The sequence below is a fragment of the Haliotis cracherodii genome, unplaced genomic scaffold, assembly GCF_022045235.1.
Source record: "Haliotis cracherodii isolate W230 unplaced genomic scaffold, xgHalCrac1.p SCAF_2, whole genome shotgun sequence".
NCBI lineage: Eukaryota > Metazoa > Mollusca > Gastropoda > Lepetellida > Haliotidae > Haliotis > Haliotis cracherodii.
In genome coordinates, this window is record NW_027266275.1 from 37,379,656 (window position 1) to 37,400,426 (window position 20,771).

The following is a 20,771-nucleotide window of genomic DNA, read 5'->3' on the forward strand; positions in this document are numbered from 1 at the left end:
TTTACAAACATGTGTTGACTGCCTTGACGCCAAATACTCTGATCCCTGCTAAATTATTTTCTTTGTTTATCAATTTGAATTTCTGTTTCATTGCATATCATTTAATTTGTATAGTAAGAATATAGGGGGAAGTTGGTTGATTTTCCGTTCGTCTGCAATCTCGAACCAATCTTATCAAACAAAAAGGTAAATTCATCTGGGAAACATGGTCTGTCGTAGACCTTTTCAAAATCCACTATGATGGCTTTCCCAAAGAAGTAAACCAAAGTATAACCATTACTATATTTGGGGTTAGAGGGCAAATTTCAAGATTCTTGTAATGGCCGCGCCCACACTGGTGGCAGCGATGTTACCGAGGGTGTAACGAAGGTGTCACGAGCTGGGAAGGAGCTTGCCACGTCATGAGTGAAATCATCCACAGATGCCTTTGCTTTATCTGCGCATGCGCCACTTTTGGATATCCATCCTCAAATGGTGTAAATGAGACTCTGTTCAACAGGTGGTTCAACCCCTAATAATAAACATGCATTACATACCTTATATGTCATATAAGCATTTTGAATGGAATGCTTTAGCTGCTTGTGTTCATTCGTTGTTACAAAATGGCATGTCATTCATTACATTCAACTATAAAACCCTATTTTCTAAAGTATTTTCTAAGGTATGGTTGATATGGTTAAAATAATGAAATGAGAGAGACCCGGTGTTTTGAGGGTCTTGAAAATGTTAAAAGCCATGTCAAAGTGTGACTTTATATCGATTGTAATAACTGAAAATGGCGCAAAGAATACAAGAATGCTCTTTCTTTATAATCGCTGATTATACCAATGGCATCCAAGGGATGCCCTGCATGAAGCTGGTGGTAAATCCGCTGTTTAAAATTGCAAGTTTGACTTTTTCAACTTGTTTTAATCAAGGACTCGGGCTTATGTTTTATAAATGGTTGTGAAATATTCCTTGACATGGTTTCTATATGTTGCTACATATCACTCACAGGAACAAACCCCTTCGATATGGAGGCTTCGGTGACTGACCCCGACGGCACCACTGAACTGTGTGACGTGATGGATCTTGAAGACTTCCACTACAAGATACAGTTCACGCCCAAGATTAAGGGACCCCACATTCTCAGTGTCAAACACAAGTCCATGCATATCTCCGGTAGGATCATATAGACAACGAAGATGCTCTAGATTTGCACTAGATTTACACTTAATATAAAATTGTATGTCGATTACGTAATCTGATATTTTTTCGAAGATTTTTACGACCGTTAAGTACGCCCATTGACAAGTTTGTGTACACAATGACTTCTGCTGACTACACTGAAGACAAATTAGTCCTGATCAGGTCTCATATTAATGTGTCTTGTGTTTTCAGGAAGCCCGTTCACGTACTCTATTGGTCAGCTGAATATGGGCGGACCACATAAGGTTCAGGTCGGCGGGCCTGGGTTGGAGAGGGGAGAGGTCGGACTGCCAAGTACGTACATGTAGTATGATACAACTGTAACTGTAAACAGGAGTCGCCCATGCGTACTGAAGGCGTACTCCGAGCGTCATACGTGTTCCAAACACGCTATACTATGTGCCTTTTTGACGTTCTTTACGTGTCGTTCGGGCTTTCTACTGGCGTTATACGATGCGTCTTGTTTGACGTTATGTTAGCGTGCTCTGTGCTTTCTACAGGCGTTATGCAACGAGCCTTTTTGACGTTCTATAAGCGTCCTCCGGGCGTTATATTGGCGTTTTATGGACGTCCTTTTGTGTCATATATCTTGGCATTCTATGAACATAGGCGTCCTTCGCGCGTTCTACAGGGTGTTATAGATTCATATTTTCAGAGAGTCTGAAATATGCCATCAATTATGACCATACACATATATGAACTAGTATATTTACTAATATAATGAAAACATTGCAATACTGTAGATGAAAGTTTGTTGAGTAATCAACATGTACATGAATTATGTATACCCATAATTTGGGTTTTCCGAACTACTGATAACAGATGTGGAAGATTTTGCAACATAGGTCATTTACGAACGCTTCATTTACTGCCGTTCATTACCATGACAGTAATTTGGATTGTCTACGTCATTTCCGCCAGCCATTTTGTGGACTCCAAATGGAAGTTTCGTTCACGTGACTATCCCATGGCACATTACATCCTGGAAACAAAAGTGACAATTATAAACATTATAAGTGTTAAAAGTCTTTCAGTCTTGCTTTATGTCTTCTCCAAATCAAAGTATATATATATATATATTTGTTGTTATGCAGACAAGAACATTTTCAAGCAGTATCCTTGCTGCCCAAGTTATCATGTAGGTAGCGGAATTTGCCGAGTCGATTCGAGGTAGCAGAATTAGCCGAAAGGACCCGAATGGACCCAAATGCACCAGGGAGTGAAACTTACTTTCAGTAGGCAATGGTTTGTTACACAGACAAGCATGGCATGCAGTTACATGGATGTTTTTGTTTATAGATGTGTTCAATATCTACACAAGAGAAGCAGGCCCTGGGTCAATGAACATAGCCATTGAAGGCAATTCTAAAGCAAATATCAAGCTGGAGCCCAGAGATAACGGTTTCATTGGATGCGGTTTCACAGTTGACAAACCAGGTGCGTGTTATTCAGTGATTAGTGTTATAAAGCCGTTGTGGGCGATATTACAGACTTGTCCTGGCGACCTGTAACTAATAGAGCCTGGGCCAGACAAACTTGTGACTGGAAACACAGCAACGGTCAACGCCATTGCGGCATGGTGACATGAAATCGCCCAGGTCACTGCCTGACCACCCCATCCAATTCAGTCACGGCAATCAATAGGTGGGGGGCAAGAACGACCTGCAGATGATTCCATGAGTACCGATCTGGAAAAATGTTACACAATCAGCCAGGTCTTACAGTTTAACCATTCGATGCTCATTCATCGGATTGTGCAATAAGTACTGGATTCATGGGTGCAGGTTTCAACAGCACTACCCAGCCGGGCTAGCTGAATCCGTTTTACCAGCCAATTTCAGATTGAAGTAGCCAATTGTGTTATCCTACCAAATACAAGTAGACATGGTAGCAGAGAAAGAAATTTATTTCAGGCTTCAACAAGGTTGAATCTGAGGAGATATAAATTAATTCAGCAGAAAGATTGACAATTGAAAAAACCCAAAATGATTCGGATACCGCTCGAGAAGCAAGTTGTGACATATGAAAAACAAGGGATATTGCCGTTTTATAAAAATCAGTCTCATATTTCAAGTGAACATTTTCTCTTTGGGATTGGGGAGGAAGATTCATATATTGTAGCTCAATCGGCAGAAAATTTAGCTAGGCAGATTGGCTACGTTTTGTTTGTTTGTTTGTTTGTTCTTTAACGCCGCACTCAGCAATATTCCAGTTATATGACAGCGGTCTGTAAATAATCGAGTCTGGACCAGACAATCCATTATTTGACATCATGATCATCGATACACGCAATTGGGGATACGATGACATGCATCAATCAAGTCAGCGAACCTGACCACCCGATCCCGTTGGTCGCCTCTTACGACAAGCATACGTAGTTCTTATTTTCAGTAGCCAGAAAGAAAAGGAAGTAGGCACGGGCTACAGGGCAGGCACTTGGCAGGTATATTTAGTTACCTTGATACCCATGATCACCGAGCATTCTAAGGGAATACGCACACTGTAATGTATTTAAGTCATAGTTTAACACATAGTGAATGATGAGTATTTCCCTGCACCATGCATCATATATAGCATTGGTTTATGATGTTACGATTTCCACAATATCTACTAATGCAGTCGCTGCTGTTATGGTAATTCAGTTTATTATGGTTCAATTTAGGCATGTACGGTGTCCACATCAAGTACGACGAAAAACACATCCCCAACTCGCCCTTCATGGTGAACATCGCCCCCGACAGCGGAGCCACGAGACAGGTCACTGTTCAGGCTCTGAAGGATAGAGGCCTACAGGTACGGACTACATGTTCATTAGCTGCAGGGCAGTATGAAATGTTGTGTTATTATTACAAATATTGTTTCATCTATCACGAAGACATGTACATGTACATTTATTCATATACCAACTGCCGCTGTGGTGTAGTGGATAGAACGTCAGCGCGGATTGCTGAAAGTCGGTGGTTTGATCCCCTCGCCACGCCATGCCAAAAGACCTTAAAAGATGGTACTTGCAGTAACCCAGGCTGGCGTTCGCCACTGAGGCGATAAATCCAGGACTGGTCGGCTCGATGTCAGTATAGTTTGTCGAGTGGGGTATCCCTATTAAACTGCGGCATGGTACCTGTGCCATAGAAATGCGGCATGGTACCTATGCGATGGAACTGCGGCATGGTACCTATGTGAGAGAACTGCGGCATGGTACCTTTGTGAGAGAACTGCGGCATGGTACCTATGTGATTGAACTGCAGCATGGTACCTATGTGATAGATCTGCGGCATGGTACCTATCCATAGAACTGCGGCATGGTACCTATGTGATGGAACTGCAGCATGGTACCTATGTGATAGAACCATAAAACCGGCATACGTTGTACACGTACACGCACACGCACGCACGCACACTCTATATACATGCAACAATCTTGAACGCGACGTTAAACCCCATTTCACCTCACCACTAAAGGCACATACTTCAAGCAGTCAAAAATCCTTGAATATCCAGCGTATTTGTTATCCATTCCATCATAATGTGCCCCCTCGACCCGTTTCTAACTCTTCATTTATGGAGTGATCATCTCCAGCTCTATCATCGGTGCAGAATTTCTCTCGCACATCAGTCTGATTTGATTGGATGGCTATTCAAGGAATCGCATGTCAGACTCAAAACGATGCCATGGCGGAGAGTAGCTGCAGGGTACTCATCATAATAGAATGGAAACATAAACATAATTCATAATTAACCGAATAATGGAGGATGTTTCCAAAGCACAGTTTCACAAAGTGATCTTAGTGCTGCGAGATGACTGTGAAATGTGTAGGTCCTGTGTGCAAGCTATCTTCATTGTGTCTTTATTCAATATACACCAGTAGTATGAAAATGGCTTGGCTCAAGGAAGCCCTTCAAGGTTGCCTGGTGCTAATTAATGGTTTTGTAACATTTTGCCTCTCACAGCTAAGACACACCTTTTCTGAAGAGGTCTCATTTTATCTCACCTGACCTACTGCTCATTTCAGGTGGACCGCGCGTCGACCTTCCAAGTGAACTTCAATGGCGCTAAGGGTTCCCTGCATTCAACAGTCAGAACGCCATCTGGTGGACACGATGACTGCTTCATCCAGGAGATGGACACTGGACTGTACGCCGTCCGCTTCATCCCAAGGGAGAATGGCGTCCACTACATCGATGTTAAACTGAATGACGCCCACATTCCTGATAGCCCCTTCGCGGTCATGGTGGGGTCAACTGCGGCTGACCCAGCTATGGTCACCGGATCTGGCGATGGACTTGAAATCTGCAAGTGCAGTACGTATCAATAGACCGCTTGTTTTGTCTGAAAATATACCATTTTGATAGAAACAAGCAACTACATTTAAATTGAATATAAGCACCAACGTGATGGGAATTCTCTTATCCTGGGCAATGGCATCAAAGCTTGGGTTGGACGGAAGTCAAATAATATGGTTCAAGGACTGTGTTTGTTTGTTTGTTTGTTTGTTTGTGTGTTGTTTAACTCCGCGCTCAGCAATATTTCAGCTATATAGCGGCGATCTGTAAATAATCGAGTCTGGACCAGACAATCCAGTGATTGACATCATGACTATCGATCCACGCAATTGGGATACGATGACATGCATCAACCAAGTCAGCGAGCCTGACGAAACGATCCCGTTAGTCGCCTCTTACGACAAGCATTGTCGCCTCTTATGACAAGCATAGTCGTCTGCGCGACAGACCATACGTATCAAGTGAATCAATATATTTTTGTGAGAGAATGTTCAACCTCCGGAATGAGGAGCAGGATTCTTTTTTCACCAAGAAACCTATATTTTCTTTGGGGTTAAACATGAGGCCAAACTACCTTTCCCAGTGTTTTCAGGAAACAAATATATTTTACAAAACAATATCCCAGATTAGATTAGTCGATATCGCTAAAGCGGTGCAAAACCATACGTCCTCTCTCTCTCTCACTCCATTTAGACTTTAAAGGAGGCAACAAGTCTCTATCTAAATGCTGGCTGACCTGAAATAACGCGTAACCTAAAAACGTCACAATGGAATTCCCTTTCTGAAAACAAAACCAGTTGTTATAACGATCAGTCAGGACATAAATATATCATGATAATGTAAGCCTCGTTTGGGGAATAAGCCGCCCTTGGAATACACGATCCAATGCTACTGTTTATCTGAAACTACAAGAGACACACACATACTGATTGCAATGTTTCAGGTCAGAAGGCCAAGTTCATTGTGAGGACTGCCGGTGCCGGCTCCGGCCTCTTGGCCGTCTTCATTGACGGACCCTCCAAGGTATCCCTCAGTTGCAAGGAGGTGGACGAAGGATACGAGTTCATATACACTCCCTTCTGCGCTGGGGACTATCTCATCACCATCAAGTACGGCAACATCCCCATCGCTGGCAGTCCCTGGAAGGCTGTGGCCACAGGTAAACACTGACCTTTGATGACACAGTTCGTAGAGTTGGTGCAGGGGTTATTGAATACAATTGTCCAGGAATCTGCAGCCAATTCAATGTTAATGTTGGGTGAAAGTAGTACTTTTTTCAAAACAGCTGAACTGATAGCACATTTAATTGATACCATTGGTTAGATAAAAGATAAGAAGTGAAATACATTTACTGTAAGCTGGTGTACTAGAATGTTCACTTTATCGAAATTTTAGTGTCATCTTTTTAAGTAAGAGGGTGTTTACAATTTATTAGGATCATAATTATAATACTAATGCATTTTTATACACCGTATGCTGCAAGGAACGTGGGTTGGTTATCGTCGTCTTTGTAAACATTATCGTCATGCGTCTTATGTCTGTGTTGTCTATTAATGTGTGTGATATCCCACAATGGTACCAGTGGTGTTAAGCATGACCTGTACGTATCGTCTTGTCCTGTTGCTGTATTAATGTAAGGCCGTCTGTATTTTTTGGCGCGTTTTTCATCTCCCTTCGATCCAAAATTACCGCCACGCTCAAATATAAATATTATGATATCAACCCATTCGCCCAACTCAATAAACATCCTTTTCTAGAAATTAATGAACGGAATTTCCATTGAATAAAAAGATACTAGCTGTATTTTATCGTAAGGATATTCAAAAAGGAAAACTCTGCCTTTATTGAATCCTGACGTCCACCGTTTTTTTCCGTTTATAAGCACATGCACTTTTCATAATCATAATAAGACGTACAATTGCTTTCTCTGAAATACCATAATGGTTGGGAACCACAACACATTCATATTAAAGTCCAGTGAACACTTTAATGTTTATTTTTTAAAATATGATGCCAGATTTATTTCTATATCTTTTTGGGAAACCAAATAGTCATCCCCGGTTATTTGTAATCTAAGATGAAAGTAGGGTTGAATTTTTTGTTTTATAGTTCTTTCGCTCTCTGAAGCTGTGTGTGGAGATCAAACATGCAAAATAATACAGATGGTCTAAGCTCAACCACTCTTCCTTTTTCGTCGAATTCATAACGAATCATTCACCATCAGTCAAATCTCCTAACATGTTAATCTCTAATGGCTTAAATCACGTGTCTACTCTATACATTAAAACCTGTAAATAGGTTTAGGGCCATCACAATATATGTATTCAATCCCTGTGACAATCCACCACAAATAGATAAGCATCCAAATATACAACGTAAAACCAATCTATTGAAATATGTAACGAATTAATCCATATATTGTTTGACGAACCTCTTTTTCAGACAACAAGAAAGGGGTTGTGAGTTAGTACCATTCTGTACATGTCAATATTCTTCAGTAGCGGTTGCAGGGACAACTGCTCGGTCCTGACTGTCTATAAATATCTTTCTCGTCACTGCATGGTTACCTCTCTTGGTTCAAGGTCATCCAAAATGTCTTCACGGTGACCTTGCCTTTCTCTTGCAAGCTAGACTCAAAGGAAATCTGCCACATAAACACACACATATAGTTGATATATCGCCTTTGCTTCTCTTCTGTATCTGTCCTTTTGGCTCAAAGGAACATAGTTATATTTTATTATCACCGCTTCCTCGATGCAGGTATGGATACAGACACATGCATGGTTAGATATGGCTTCCTATTAATCCTCCTGTCTCTTCTATGCCTGAAATCTAACACTATATTTCTTTCTAAGATATGACATAGATAGATATCACATCTGCATAATATTTGCATCATATTTGCCTCGGTGCTACACAGCAGCATGGCTTTCGTCATACACATTTTAAAATAAAAACTAATGTAGATAGGTTTTAACGTTTAAAAACAAGAAATGATTGCTTATGTATCTCATTTATGGGAAAATATAATTGTCGTATATACTAATATACTATATAACTATTAGTAGGTGTGGTAAGTATTGTATGTATGAAGTGACGATCATAATTGTCCTGTTTTCGATCATATCACACTGCAGGCAGCCTCTGTATGTTTACCAGAAGATGACTCGATAAAAAGTTACCAGTTACAGAAGCTGTTTTATAGACATCTTAAGCATCATTCTCATTTTGAATTAGCTCACAACCTGAACAAATAAAGGTACTGCCTACAAAATATGTCTTTGAAATTTTCCCCGATGGCTTAAGATGATTACAGGCGATGTTATATGGTTTCAAATTTCATCTTTCATTTAAAAAATGACGTAAAATTGAAAACGACATTTGAACAGAACAAACATTCGGTCGTTTAAAACGGCAATATTCAGCGCAACCACACCAATTCAAAATGGCGGTGGCTTGTTAGCACGCCTGCATCATATAGACGCCCTGTTCTGTGATTTAAGGGGACTATTCACTTTTCCTTTCTCCCAACCCACACTGAACCTCTGTACACCCCAATTTATCTGGTTTTCCAGATGGATCTTTCAGCAAAGGTAACATCAAGAGCCGATCCAAACCAGGTGGACGTCGGTTGCTAACCCGTGTTGAACAGAGCATGTTCTCTCTGTAATCCCGTATGAGGCATGACTGTACAACAAGTATATTAATACGTATTTGTAGTTGTTGTAGTACGTAAATAACTGCTCATTTTACGTAATCTGTATTACAAATAAGGTGCACCCTGCCTTTAAGTGATACATTTTATGAACGTGAACAGAAATAAATGAACATGTCCCTTTAATGAAAATGTTACTAGATTTCCCGACTCCTCTTTGAACGCTGAAGTCTTGGAAATATTTTTGTTGAACTATTTTTTCATCTCTGAAGTAGTTTTTAGGCAAGGAAGTGACTTGAAGTTGGTATGTTCGAAATTCCCCTAGATTAGTGAGTGTCAATATAATAATGTTGAGATTTTGTGTTTCGTCATCAACAAACCCGTGCATCCCAACCGGTTATTAATAAAAACATTCCATGGAATTTGGAATGTAATTTTTGTACAGTCCTGTACTATTTTGACCTCCTTTCGATTCCCTATCCGAATGTATAACCAAATAAACGATCTTCATTACCAGCTGTTTAAACACCCAGACAGAAGCTGATAACATTCTTGTGCATGATATATTAAAACGTGTGCCTCTCAGTAATCTGTAATTCACGTAATAACGAATCCCATGCGAAGGGTTGCACTAAACAGCCCAGCTACAATAAAAACTAGGTAAATATCATTTTAATATGCAGTCGTCTCTTGTTAAGTTTACTCAGTTCAGGGGCGGTCGGGTAGCCTAGTGGTTAAAGCGTTCGCTCGTCACGCCGAAGGCCCGGGTTCGATTCCCCACATGGGGACACTGTGTGAGGCCCATTTCTGGTGTCCCCCGCCGTGATATTGCTGGAATATTGCTGAAAGCGGTGTAAAACCATACTCTCTCAGATTATGTCTTTGGTCCCGGGGAGACAATTATATAGTGGAAACTCGTTTATCCGGATAGTATAATGGGTGCGGTCATGTCTTCTTATTAGTTATAGTCCTACCTACCATCACGCAGCATCACACTATCACACAGCAGATTTTCACACATCACGTCATCAGACAATACCACACATCACACAATATCACACAACGTCAAACCTAACGCACCCCAACCCATTACTTACCTTCGCAAATACATCAGGGGGCACGGGGGGCCCAGTCGTCTGAGGCGCCGCAACTCGCTGTGCAGAGTTGCGTCCCTTGGGCACGCCAGAAACCTGTGATCGTGGGTTCGAATGCCGACTCTCCCCGATTATGTTTCTAGGTTTGTCAGCACCATACCCGTGGGTTTCACCAAAGTGATAAACGTCTTGGACCTGCATCACTTCGGGCTTTCCACCTACATTAAGCTGACTCGGCGTTAAACCCAACTCACTCACTCACTCACACATCACGCACCTCAACCCATTATCTACCATCACACATCAGCAATACCTCCAACCCATGTTTTCAAAGCAGTAATCGTCCATACGGATAAACACGTGTATTTCATTTGTGTGCAAAAATGGAAAATTTGACTTAAGCTTGTTTATTAGTTGACTCGGATTTATTTGCTGCTCCTCATCATGGTAGGGTCATATAGACAAGTTAGTCGAGACAGATTCCAAGCCAAGGTTATTAAATTAGTATTATCGATATCATTATTTTTTAACTATTTATCTAAGGTCAATTTACCTCTGTTTCCATGATAATTCTGCTCTCTGAAACCTAACAACTGAAACAGTTCGATTTCCAGTCTAGCTATTAAAACGTATCATAGGACAAATAAACAAGGGGTTTGGGGGGCAAAAGTCGTTCGGCGTTGCGCGTCATATCAAAGAATCAGTAAACAAGGATTTTATGTAAGGATTTCGTGTTGCAAATCGAGAGATTGGAGTTAATGGATGGTAAAAACACTTGCTTGACAAGACGAAGACCCTCGTACGGTAAAATGTGTGAAGCATATTTGATGTCCCTCGCCGTGATATGACGAGAATATTGCTTTATTCACACATTTATGGCAAAGACAGGGAGATAAATTCTTTTAAAACAATACTGTAACAACAAGGTGATCATCGTCAGCTCTCAGATCATGACGCAAAAGCGGAATGTTTTCATTGGCTGTTTTACATTTTGAAAACTGATTAACTAATTCAAGCTCGCATTCAGTGCTGCTTCCAGCTTTTCATTAACATGTTCAATGCTTGTAGTATTAAACTACAGTGTAATCACAGGACATCACCAAATACATACGTCTTCCTTCGAGGGTATAACAGAGCTTCGCAATCTTAGGCAAAAGAGACGTTTTTCTCAACAGTTTTGAAATTACCAAACCTATTTACATAATTGATTATTTAACATATGTTGATAATTTTTTAAATATAATACTATGTGTTTCCTCCATCCTTACGTTTTAGTGTTGAATAAACGTTTTTTGTACAAATACACTTCTTTTAACACCGCTTCTTTCCCACTCGTGATTAGAGTTACCTCCCTTTTTAGTGCAGCACACAGGCGTCCAACAGGAAAAACACGCATTGCTTATCTTGCCTTATCTTCAAGAGGACAAAGTGGCATAGACATGGTGAACTGACCCATGCAACCTTAACCTTCTCTGCGGTTTATGGATAAATTAATGGAGAACTCGCCGTCTTTTCACTTGTTCCTCTGTTTTTGTTATGTTAAATCCATTCCTAGAACCTACGCAGTCATTATTATTGCTAAACTGGGCCATGGTCTTAGCTTAAAAACATTCACCGAACCTTTGGGAGCAAAGAAACGTGTTCGTCTAAAGTTTTAAGTTTCAATAAAATTGGACAAGTACACAAAACTCTGACATGCTCGTGGGGTTAGACAAATCTCATATGCGTTAATGTTGGTCCGAGTTAGGGTTCATTTATGAATCTAGTATCAAAATTAATATCACGGGTGACAAAATTATCATTGTAGTTAGGGATACTGTCGTTGTGCCACTTTGTAAAGCCCTCAAGGTAAAGCAAGGTGATAGACCACAAGGCGAACAAGGAGTCAATACGCCAGTGTCTAACCACTCTAGCATGTCGCAGGTACTGGCCGCAAAGCTGCTCCCGGCAACGAACAGTCCAGCATGGTGGTGGAGACGGTCGAAAAGAAGCCCGGGGCCTCTGTGAGCAAGAAGTTCCGGGGGGACGCAAGCAAGGTCACCTGCAAGGGGAACGGTCTGAAGAAATGCTTCACCAACAGACTTCTCAACATCTCTGTAGACGTCAGGGATGCCGGTATGTATTTGTTTGTTGTTTGTAATGCGGAAAACCCGCCGCCTGTAAAAAAAATCTGGATTGCACTCAGCAATATTCCAGCTATATGATGGCGGTCTGTAAATAATCGAGTCTGGACCAGATAATCCAGTGTTTCATATCATGAGCATCGATCCACGCAATTAGGATACGATGACATGAATCAACCAAGTCAGAGAGCCTGACCACCCGATCCCGTTAGTCGCCTCTTACGACAAGCATAGGTTGCTGTTGACCTATTCTACCCCGGATCTTCACGGGTCTCACCATATCTGTGCATGTGGGTTTTACCCGAGTGGTAAACATTAACACGTGCATCCCTTCAGTTATAACTGAAATACTGTTCAAAGCGCATTTGGAACCAAACTAGTTCAATTGCTATATCTTGATAAACGTAGATTGCTGGTACATACTTTGTATTTTCTTTACATTTAACAAATGTGCAATTAAATCAACATTTATACACATCTCTTTGTGTCCCTCGCGAGTCTATTGTGAGATGTCAGTAATTAAACATACTCGGTAGATTTTCGTCAAAGGTGGATAATGTTTGTCTTTTCATAAACTCCTTAATCTGCGAAACACTCCAAGTTCCTTTCTATCGTCTTTTTACCATGAATCACATGAGTCCGTTTAGATACATTTCAGATGAAAACATCCATTTCTTTATTTGAAATGGCTACAGTAGAGATATAATTTGTAAATGCTTTTTAAGTACTCGTGGTCTTGTTTTAATAAAATAATAAAAAAAATATGGATACCTACTACATCGTATCTTCACTGCAAGTTATAGACAGTCTGAGGCGCACTTGCATCCCGCTTGATATCCAGGCGGCAAGATCTATGACAACACCCCGGCATCAGCGTCTGGGGGCAAAGAAGCCAGTACTTGAACATGCAATTTTTATTAAAAGAATAACTTGCTGTCAAGGACTCAAAACTTACCATTTCTTTCACTGAAAGGGGAGCCCTATTTCTTTACAGCATAAATTTTGCAGGGCCTCTAACATGTTCAGGCATGAATTGGTATTATAAAATCTGAGGCAAGAAACTTTTCTCGGTACTTTCGGGAATAATTATTTTTGTGAAAAACGTGAGAGGGGTGGGAGGAGGGAGGGATTTTGTTTGAGAGAGAGTATTGTTTATGGTCCGCGTTTCAAGACGAAATTGTTTTGGAAGAGAATATGTTTTTTAATATACCAGCAACCCCACACAAACCACCCTCCCAAAATATCAAATGGTTAGTCAATTAACGCAATGCGTTTTGTGTATTCCAGGCCAGGCCATGCTTAGCGTCGGCATGATTGGACCCAACGGGTTGTGCGAGCCCGAGCTGTCTGTAAAGAAGATGACAAACACCACCTACCAGGTGAGCTACAAGGTGATCGAGATCGGCGAGCACACACTGCAGATCAAGTGGGGCGATGACGATATTCCCGGCAGCCCCTTCTGCCTCAGCACATGAGCAGATCCTCTGATTCTTCTGCTGGTGGAACATGTTGCCCACGTCCTTGACCTTTAGCAGCCATGACCTACCACGAAACGACCTCTGACCCTAATAGTTTCCTTCCGTTTCCCTACCCACAACCCTGCACCTTCTTCCAGCAGAAATGTTACTGTTTCGTCATTCAGCTTCATATTTGAACGTGCCAATTTCCATATCTCATTTCAAACTTCCATCATCTTTCTCAAAGAATTATCTGTGATGTGTCGCATATATGCATGTTGTTACTCGGACGAGATCGGCCTATTAATATAATGTAATACGATTATCGGCATGTACATAAAGATAAGCAGTTTGATGTGTATTTTGCATGAATTATGTTCCTATTTACCACTGAAGTTGTTCCATAGCTTATTTTAATGTCTAAATTATTGTAATGAATCCAATAGATTAGTATACAGGTAATAAACATGGTCTTCTTCAAAGCCTTGTGCCAAATGTACAAAGCATGCCAGCGAACTGTTGAAGTGTCCTCAGTCTGTCCTTGGTGTATTCATTCTATAACCTGAAGTGAAGGCTCATTCATGTGTGTATGTACGTACTTCCCTTCAGCGTGGATTGTTGTGTAAGAAGACATTTAAATAATAAAATAGTTGACTATTAGCAGTGTCTGTCTCATATTTACAACCATCCTTATTGTGAGAGTCGGCAGTGCTTAAGTGTTGGATTACTGCAGATTGGTAACCTGTCTATACGGCATGCTATACGTTTCAAGGGCCAGGAACTAGTCTGGCTGATCGAAGTGGGCATAGTCGAAAATGTGGAATATACAACGGAACAAGAGTTTTAAATATTGTGAGTGAGTGAGTTTGGTTTAACGCCGCTTTTAACAGTATTCCAGATATATCACGGCGTGGGAGGAAAGCCCGAAGTGATGCTGGTCTCAGAGGTTTACCACTTCGGTGAAACCCACGAGCACGGGTATGGTGCTGACAAAGTAGAAACATAATCGGGGCGAACCGGGATTCGAACCCACAATCATAGGTTTCTTGCGTGCCCAAGGGACGCAACTCTGCACAGCGAATCGCGGCGTCTTAGACGACAGGGCCACCCGTTGCCCCTTACATATTGTAAATGTGTTATAGTCATCTAAGCTGGACATCGTTTTATCCCATGATACTATTAACATAAAAATCACACTTATCATTCTTATTCTGTACTGTTTCTGTATAAATGTCGGGTAGAAGAGTGTACGCTGTTGTTAAGAAATAGATGATATGGTATATAACACCATGAAGAATTGGGAAAGCACCCCTTCCACCACCACCACCACCAAAAAAAAACAAACCCAAAAACCTTCAAAGGTGTTAACTCTGTTCCATCCACAATCTCATCAAAATCGGATCTAAGTGATCGCTACCGCTAAACAAAGATCTCAGGACGTCCCAATACAGGTCACGTCAGAACGACCTTTCAAGAACTTTGCCTGACCAATGGCATGACTAACAAGAAGTCAACATCAGCCAATCAGTAAGCATGCAGCTCTCTCGAGCCATCCGGCACAAGTTTCAAACTGGCGACTTCCATTCCAGACTACACTTTGAAAATTATCGATTCAAAATTTGAAAACTGGACAAAAGAACATTTTGGAATGTCCAATAGATGTCCGGAATTGTATGGCAGTGCAGATCAACACTAAGTTCATGAACAACCATCTTCCCGAGGCAAGGGCGTTAAATGATTATAAAGGTCCAGTTTTCACCTTTGCCGAACAAGGGTGGAGTTTCATTTTGACTGCACTAACGAGTCTACGCACATAGTCCATTCAAAATCGCGTAACGAGGTAGACATCCGGTTCTTAAACAACATATGGATTTCGGACGATTGCAGCCGTGATATTGCTGGAATATTGCTAAAAGCGGCGTAAAACCATACTCAATCACTCAAGTGATTTGATTCATTTCGCGAGGTAACATCCGTTTTCTTACAATGCAGACCTTGATGGGCCGCCATTTATTTTGAAGCAAATGCAAATGATATGAGAGGTTGAATTTGATTGGTCAATATGACGGACATAACTCGTAATAGCTTCTGGCCACGACCAAGCCACGAAATTCCACTCCAGTTCGGCAAGAGTGGAAACTCGACTTGAATACTTGCCTCGGGAAGATGGTGGAGGACGGGTGCGTTTGTGCTTTTTATGGATGAAATGTCGCAACTTTTCTAGACGTTTTCGACGTGAATATTGGAGGATATTTGTATGAATATAAGATGTTTTGTCACCGACGATTCTGTGATCAATTATTGTAATGGGGCATTGTCCAAAGTCCTACAGATTAATACACGTAAATGTAACAAGAGTAACAGTATTCGCGTGGTTTACGTTCGCTGTGCAGAGTTGCGATGATGAGAAACCTATGATTGTGGGTTCGAATCCCGGTTCGCCCCGATTATGTTTCTAGGTTTGTCAGCACCATACCCGTGCTCGTGGGTTTCAGCGAAGTGGTAAACGTCTGAGACCTGCATCACTTCGAGCTATCCTCCCATATTAAGATGGAACGCCGTGATGTTACTGGAATACCGTTAAAAGTGGCGTTAAACCCATCTCACTCACTCACTCGTCTCCAGAAACATTTTGAGGAGTATAAGAGGTATGACAAGTCGACCAACGCCTATCGTCTTTAATGCAGAGTATTATTACTATATCTGTTATGATAAATACCCTTGACTCATTCGCCCCCATAGCTCCGATTCGGAATATACGCGACTCTTAAAAATAGCCGTCCAATCAGATCACGTTCTTGGGCGTGGGAAAATTTGTATGAATTTGATGATAGACATATGGTGATGGTTACGTCACTTCCCGGGCGAAGCAATGGTATCAAATGAGTTAAGGCTATTGATCATAATGGAGATTTAGTAAACGAGATTAGATTAGATTAACGAGGAAGACGGACGGCCAGCTTGGTTCAGTTTCTGGTAAACGTCTTGTCGCGACTCTCAGGTTGGAGCTAGAGGCAGGGGTCCTAGTTGTATAAGGCGCGACAATTGACTGGAAAGAGTTGCGCCCCTTAGGTGTACCCGTAATCTGTTATCGTGGGGACCTTTGTTTCTGGGTTTGGTAACAGCCAACCCGCTTTCTCGTGGGTTTCACCAGAGTGGTAAACATGTTGGATCTGCATCACTTCGGGCTTTCCTCCCACACTGAGCAGACACGCGGAGACATTACTGAAATACTATTCACAGCGGCATTAAACCATTACTTAAGAGTGAGTCTAAGATCTTATATATATTCAGTGTAAAGAAATACGTAATAATGACAATACTACGTCTGCAGCATGCCCTACGCCGACAAAGGTAAACAAGATATGCAGAATATTTTTTAAACATATATTATTTATCTCAGGAAGCATCAACCCGAAGTCTTCGCTAAAGACTTTGCGCTTCCCACACGTTAGATTCTGGTTCAATTTTAATGCAGATTTATATCAGACAGCTAGAGCTTGATTTCAGAGGCAACCACAAACTCGGACTCGCAAACCTGATGTTTATAGGTTTATAGGAAACGGGCGAGCGCAGATAAATCTGAATCCATGAATAACAGATCCTTGCAACTCTCGTGTTTTGGCCCCTTTCAAAATGGACCACTGTGCTGACCGACCACTCCCTCATTAGACATGACAATATGACACATGATAGTGATACTAGGTGGGGTGAAATGGGGTTTAACGTCGCGTCCAAGATTATTGCACTTATATAGTGACGTGCATGCATGTGTGTGTGGCTGCTTGTACTAGTCCGGACTGATGCCGATTTATAGTGCTAGGACACTGAGATACCATGCTGCAGTTTAACATGAATACCCCACTCAGACACAGTATACTGTCTCCGAGCCGACCAGTCCTTGTTTTAGCCCCTTAATGCCGAGCGCCAGACAGGGTAACAACAAGTACCATCTTTTTATGCCTTTTGGTATGACGCGGTCGGGGATAGAACCCTGGACCTTCCGCTCTCAGGGCGCTCATCACACCAGGGCATTGTTCATACAGAAATAAACAGGCCTCAACCAGTCTGTGGGAAGTGATTATTCCTCTGTTTACCCTAAACACAGCCAACATTTACAACAGGTGAGTGTGATGTCATTTTCAAGAAACATTAAAAGTCAAAACCCGGGAGATTGCTCAGGACAGAACCTGTAAGATTGGCGCAGCGACGTTCCTGAAGAGATTGTAAGTATACTTCAGTGACTATTGAAGGTTCATGGATAGAGTTATCTTTCCTGAAATGAATAACCGCTTCATATTTATGTAAACCTCTTTAATTTCATTTCATATCATCTTTGCTGTTCAGAGAGTTATTTTAAACATAATTTGCGCTTTCTTTCCAAGGCATCACGTCGGACAAAATTTATGTTCAAACGAATTAAGGGTTCATTTCCGACGGTTAAACTCGTAAGCTGCTAAATATTAATTGTGAAACTGTGCATAAAATAAACTTAAGTCAAGTGATGAACTGGTGCATTTTGCAATTCAGTTTTAGATTTCATGTTTGCAAGGAAACATTTAGGAATTAAACATTTTCAGATTTTGCTCTTCCCTGACAAAATGTTTTCTATGTTCCAAACGTTTGTAAAAAATACAGGTGCCCGTTGATGGCTAGATTGTGTTGCTCTGCACAACAGTACTGTTTACTTGTGGGAACAATTTACTTGCATTATTAAGGCCTTTTATACCTGTAATCTGAGGACGAAATATATATAGTCATGTAACTAAACTCTTCAATTGTTATGAAAGTAGGGGGTGGGTAAAAGAGAGAGAGAAAACATTGTCTATCTTCCGGGTGGCACTTTTTGTGAAATGCGACAGAAAGGTTGCCATTTTATAGACTTTACATGGGAACAACGTCGCACACCGTTTGGAGTACTGGTGAATGTATTGGTAACCTTTCGCAGTAAGACATGGAAACAGTATCTATGACGGATCTTGCAATTCCATTGGTTAATCCGTACCACGATCGGGAAATTCAAGAATTCTGACACTCGTTTCGTAAAATCAGTATGACAACATGATCGTATAAGAATCTCTATTGAACATCTAGATTACATCGTATTTATTCGTCCTGAGAACAAATTCCAAGAGTGCCTTCCCTTTTGATTGAACAATCCTGACGTTTGTCTGGGCATATATTCTTTGAGGAACACAAGGCGGGTTGTGAAAACTGAGTTGCTTCCCTTGCACCTTTCTGCACACAGTTACTGTCACTGTCCATCTCGGTAGTTCCTTCCTTTGGCTTGATTGATGTCAGTCATGACAGCTGGAACCGAGTCATATGCAACACTATATTTATGTCGCCTCTTCCTTTCGGACTCTGATCTTTGTTTAGTTTTATATATGATGCTGTTGTGCTTCATGTGACATTCGCCTTTGTTTAAGTCATCTGTCACAATGTGGCGCACTTCAGTCCAGTGCCTTGCTCTGACGTACCGCGTATACACTAGAGTGAGTGAGTTGGGTTTAACGCCGCTTTTGACAGTATTCCAGTTATAGCACGGCGTGTCCGCTTAATGTGGGAGGGAAGCCCGAAGTGATGCAGGTCTCGGACGTTTACCACTTCGGTGAAACCCACGAGTACGGGTATGATGCTGACAAACTTAGAAACATAATCGGGGCGAACCGGGATTCGAACCCACAATCATAGGTTTCTGGCGTACCCAAGGAACGCAACTCTGCAGAGCGAATCGCGGCGCCTTGCCCCGTTTACACTAGATGTTCACGCACTACAGAATATTAATGAACGGCTGCATGATGTGTGTAGGCGATTGCTCATTCATACTACAACTGAACATTGGATGAGCACTTATAGAGCGTGTGTGGCTGCTTGTACAAGTCGACTTAATGCCGTTTATTAGTGCTAGCCCACAGAAGTACCTAGCCGCTGTTTACCATGATAACGTGGATTGTGGATACGAGTGTAAATTGTTTGTTGTTCAACGCCGCACTCCAATATTCCGGCTCGCCTAAGACCTTTAGCGATATACATATCATAATCAGAGAGCTGAAGTATGGCCATTTATTTGTCAATGAAAGTTTCGACTAGGCATGTTGTTTCGTTTTTATATATTCCATAAATTCAGAATCACTGATCTTATCGCAAAACCTTCAATATTACAAGATAAATGTTTGAAGGAAGGAAACTGGAATGTTTTGCGCCTGATACATATTCAATGTCAGGTCCAAGGCTCAGGCCATCTCCCAAGCTACTATCCGTCGCCAGGGTCCACAGATGGGGTGGTAGCATCTGGTAGTCTGGGGCTCAAGGACGCTGGGGGTAGTTACCGGTGGTATCTTCGGCTCCTATTTCTGCCGGCCTTGTTCTCAGCTTACGGTTCTTGAAGTAAGCAGCCAGGCCATTGTTTGTCAAATCGGCAAGTGTCGCCCTCGTTAAAATGTGCAAGTTAAACCGGCTGGGTGTTATCCTACACTGACAGTGTGGATAGGTCCTCATACTACCAACCACTGGTTTGATTGGTCACTTTATTTATTTTTTCACAGGATTTCGTGATAAAATTTCAACATAACTTGCATCTTAAACTCAACATCCACTCAAATCACTTACTGCTTACTATACACATTCACTGTGTGAAATACAGCTTTGTTTGTTTGTTGCTTACGCCGCACACAGCAATAGCCCAGCTACATCACAGCGATCTCTAAATAATCGAGTCAGACAATCCAGTCATTGACATCATGAGCATCGACCTACGCAATTTGAATACGATGAAATGCATCAACCAAGTCAGCAAGCCTGACCACCCGATGCTGTTAGTCGCCTCTTACAACAGGAATAGTGCTTTTTACAGCAAACGTGGGTTGTTGAGACCTATTCTGCCCGCATCTTCACGGAATTTACAGCAATCAACTGAAAGTGTACATCCAAATCGTCAGTTCTCATACTGTGAATAGAGCAGCAAACA

General features: G+C 41.5%; 1 protein-coding gene across 3 annotated transcripts in view; it reads left to right on the forward strand.

The window, feature by feature from the left end:
• Nucleotides 1-14,461, forward strand: part of LOC139468059 (filamin-A-like) — a 48,174-nt gene extending 33,713 nt beyond the window's left edge. The window contains exons 9-17 of one of the 3 annotated variants that reach the window (XM_071249759.1): nucleotides 997-1,161; nucleotides 1,381-1,482; nucleotides 2,488-2,625; nucleotides 3,851-3,981; nucleotides 5,202-5,490; nucleotides 6,416-6,631; nucleotides 7,915-7,935; nucleotides 12,145-12,336; nucleotides 13,632-14,461. In XM_071249759.1, the coding sequence (XP_071105860.1) occupies nucleotides 997-1,161; nucleotides 1,381-1,482; nucleotides 2,488-2,625; nucleotides 3,851-3,981; nucleotides 5,202-5,490; nucleotides 6,416-6,631; nucleotides 7,915-7,935; nucleotides 12,145-12,336; nucleotides 13,632-13,819 (1,442 nt within the window). In that variant the 3' untranslated portion in view covers nucleotides 13,820-14,461. Of the gene's footprint in view, nucleotides 1-996; nucleotides 1,162-1,380; nucleotides 1,483-2,487; nucleotides 2,626-3,850; nucleotides 3,982-5,201; nucleotides 5,491-6,415; nucleotides 6,632-7,914; nucleotides 7,936-9,047; nucleotides 9,066-12,144; nucleotides 12,337-13,631 lie in introns of all 3 variants that reach the window. The other 2 variants (XM_071249760.1, XM_071249761.1) reach the window with 2 other exon arrangements.
• The last annotated feature ends 6,310 nt before the right edge of the window (nucleotides 14,462-20,771 follow it).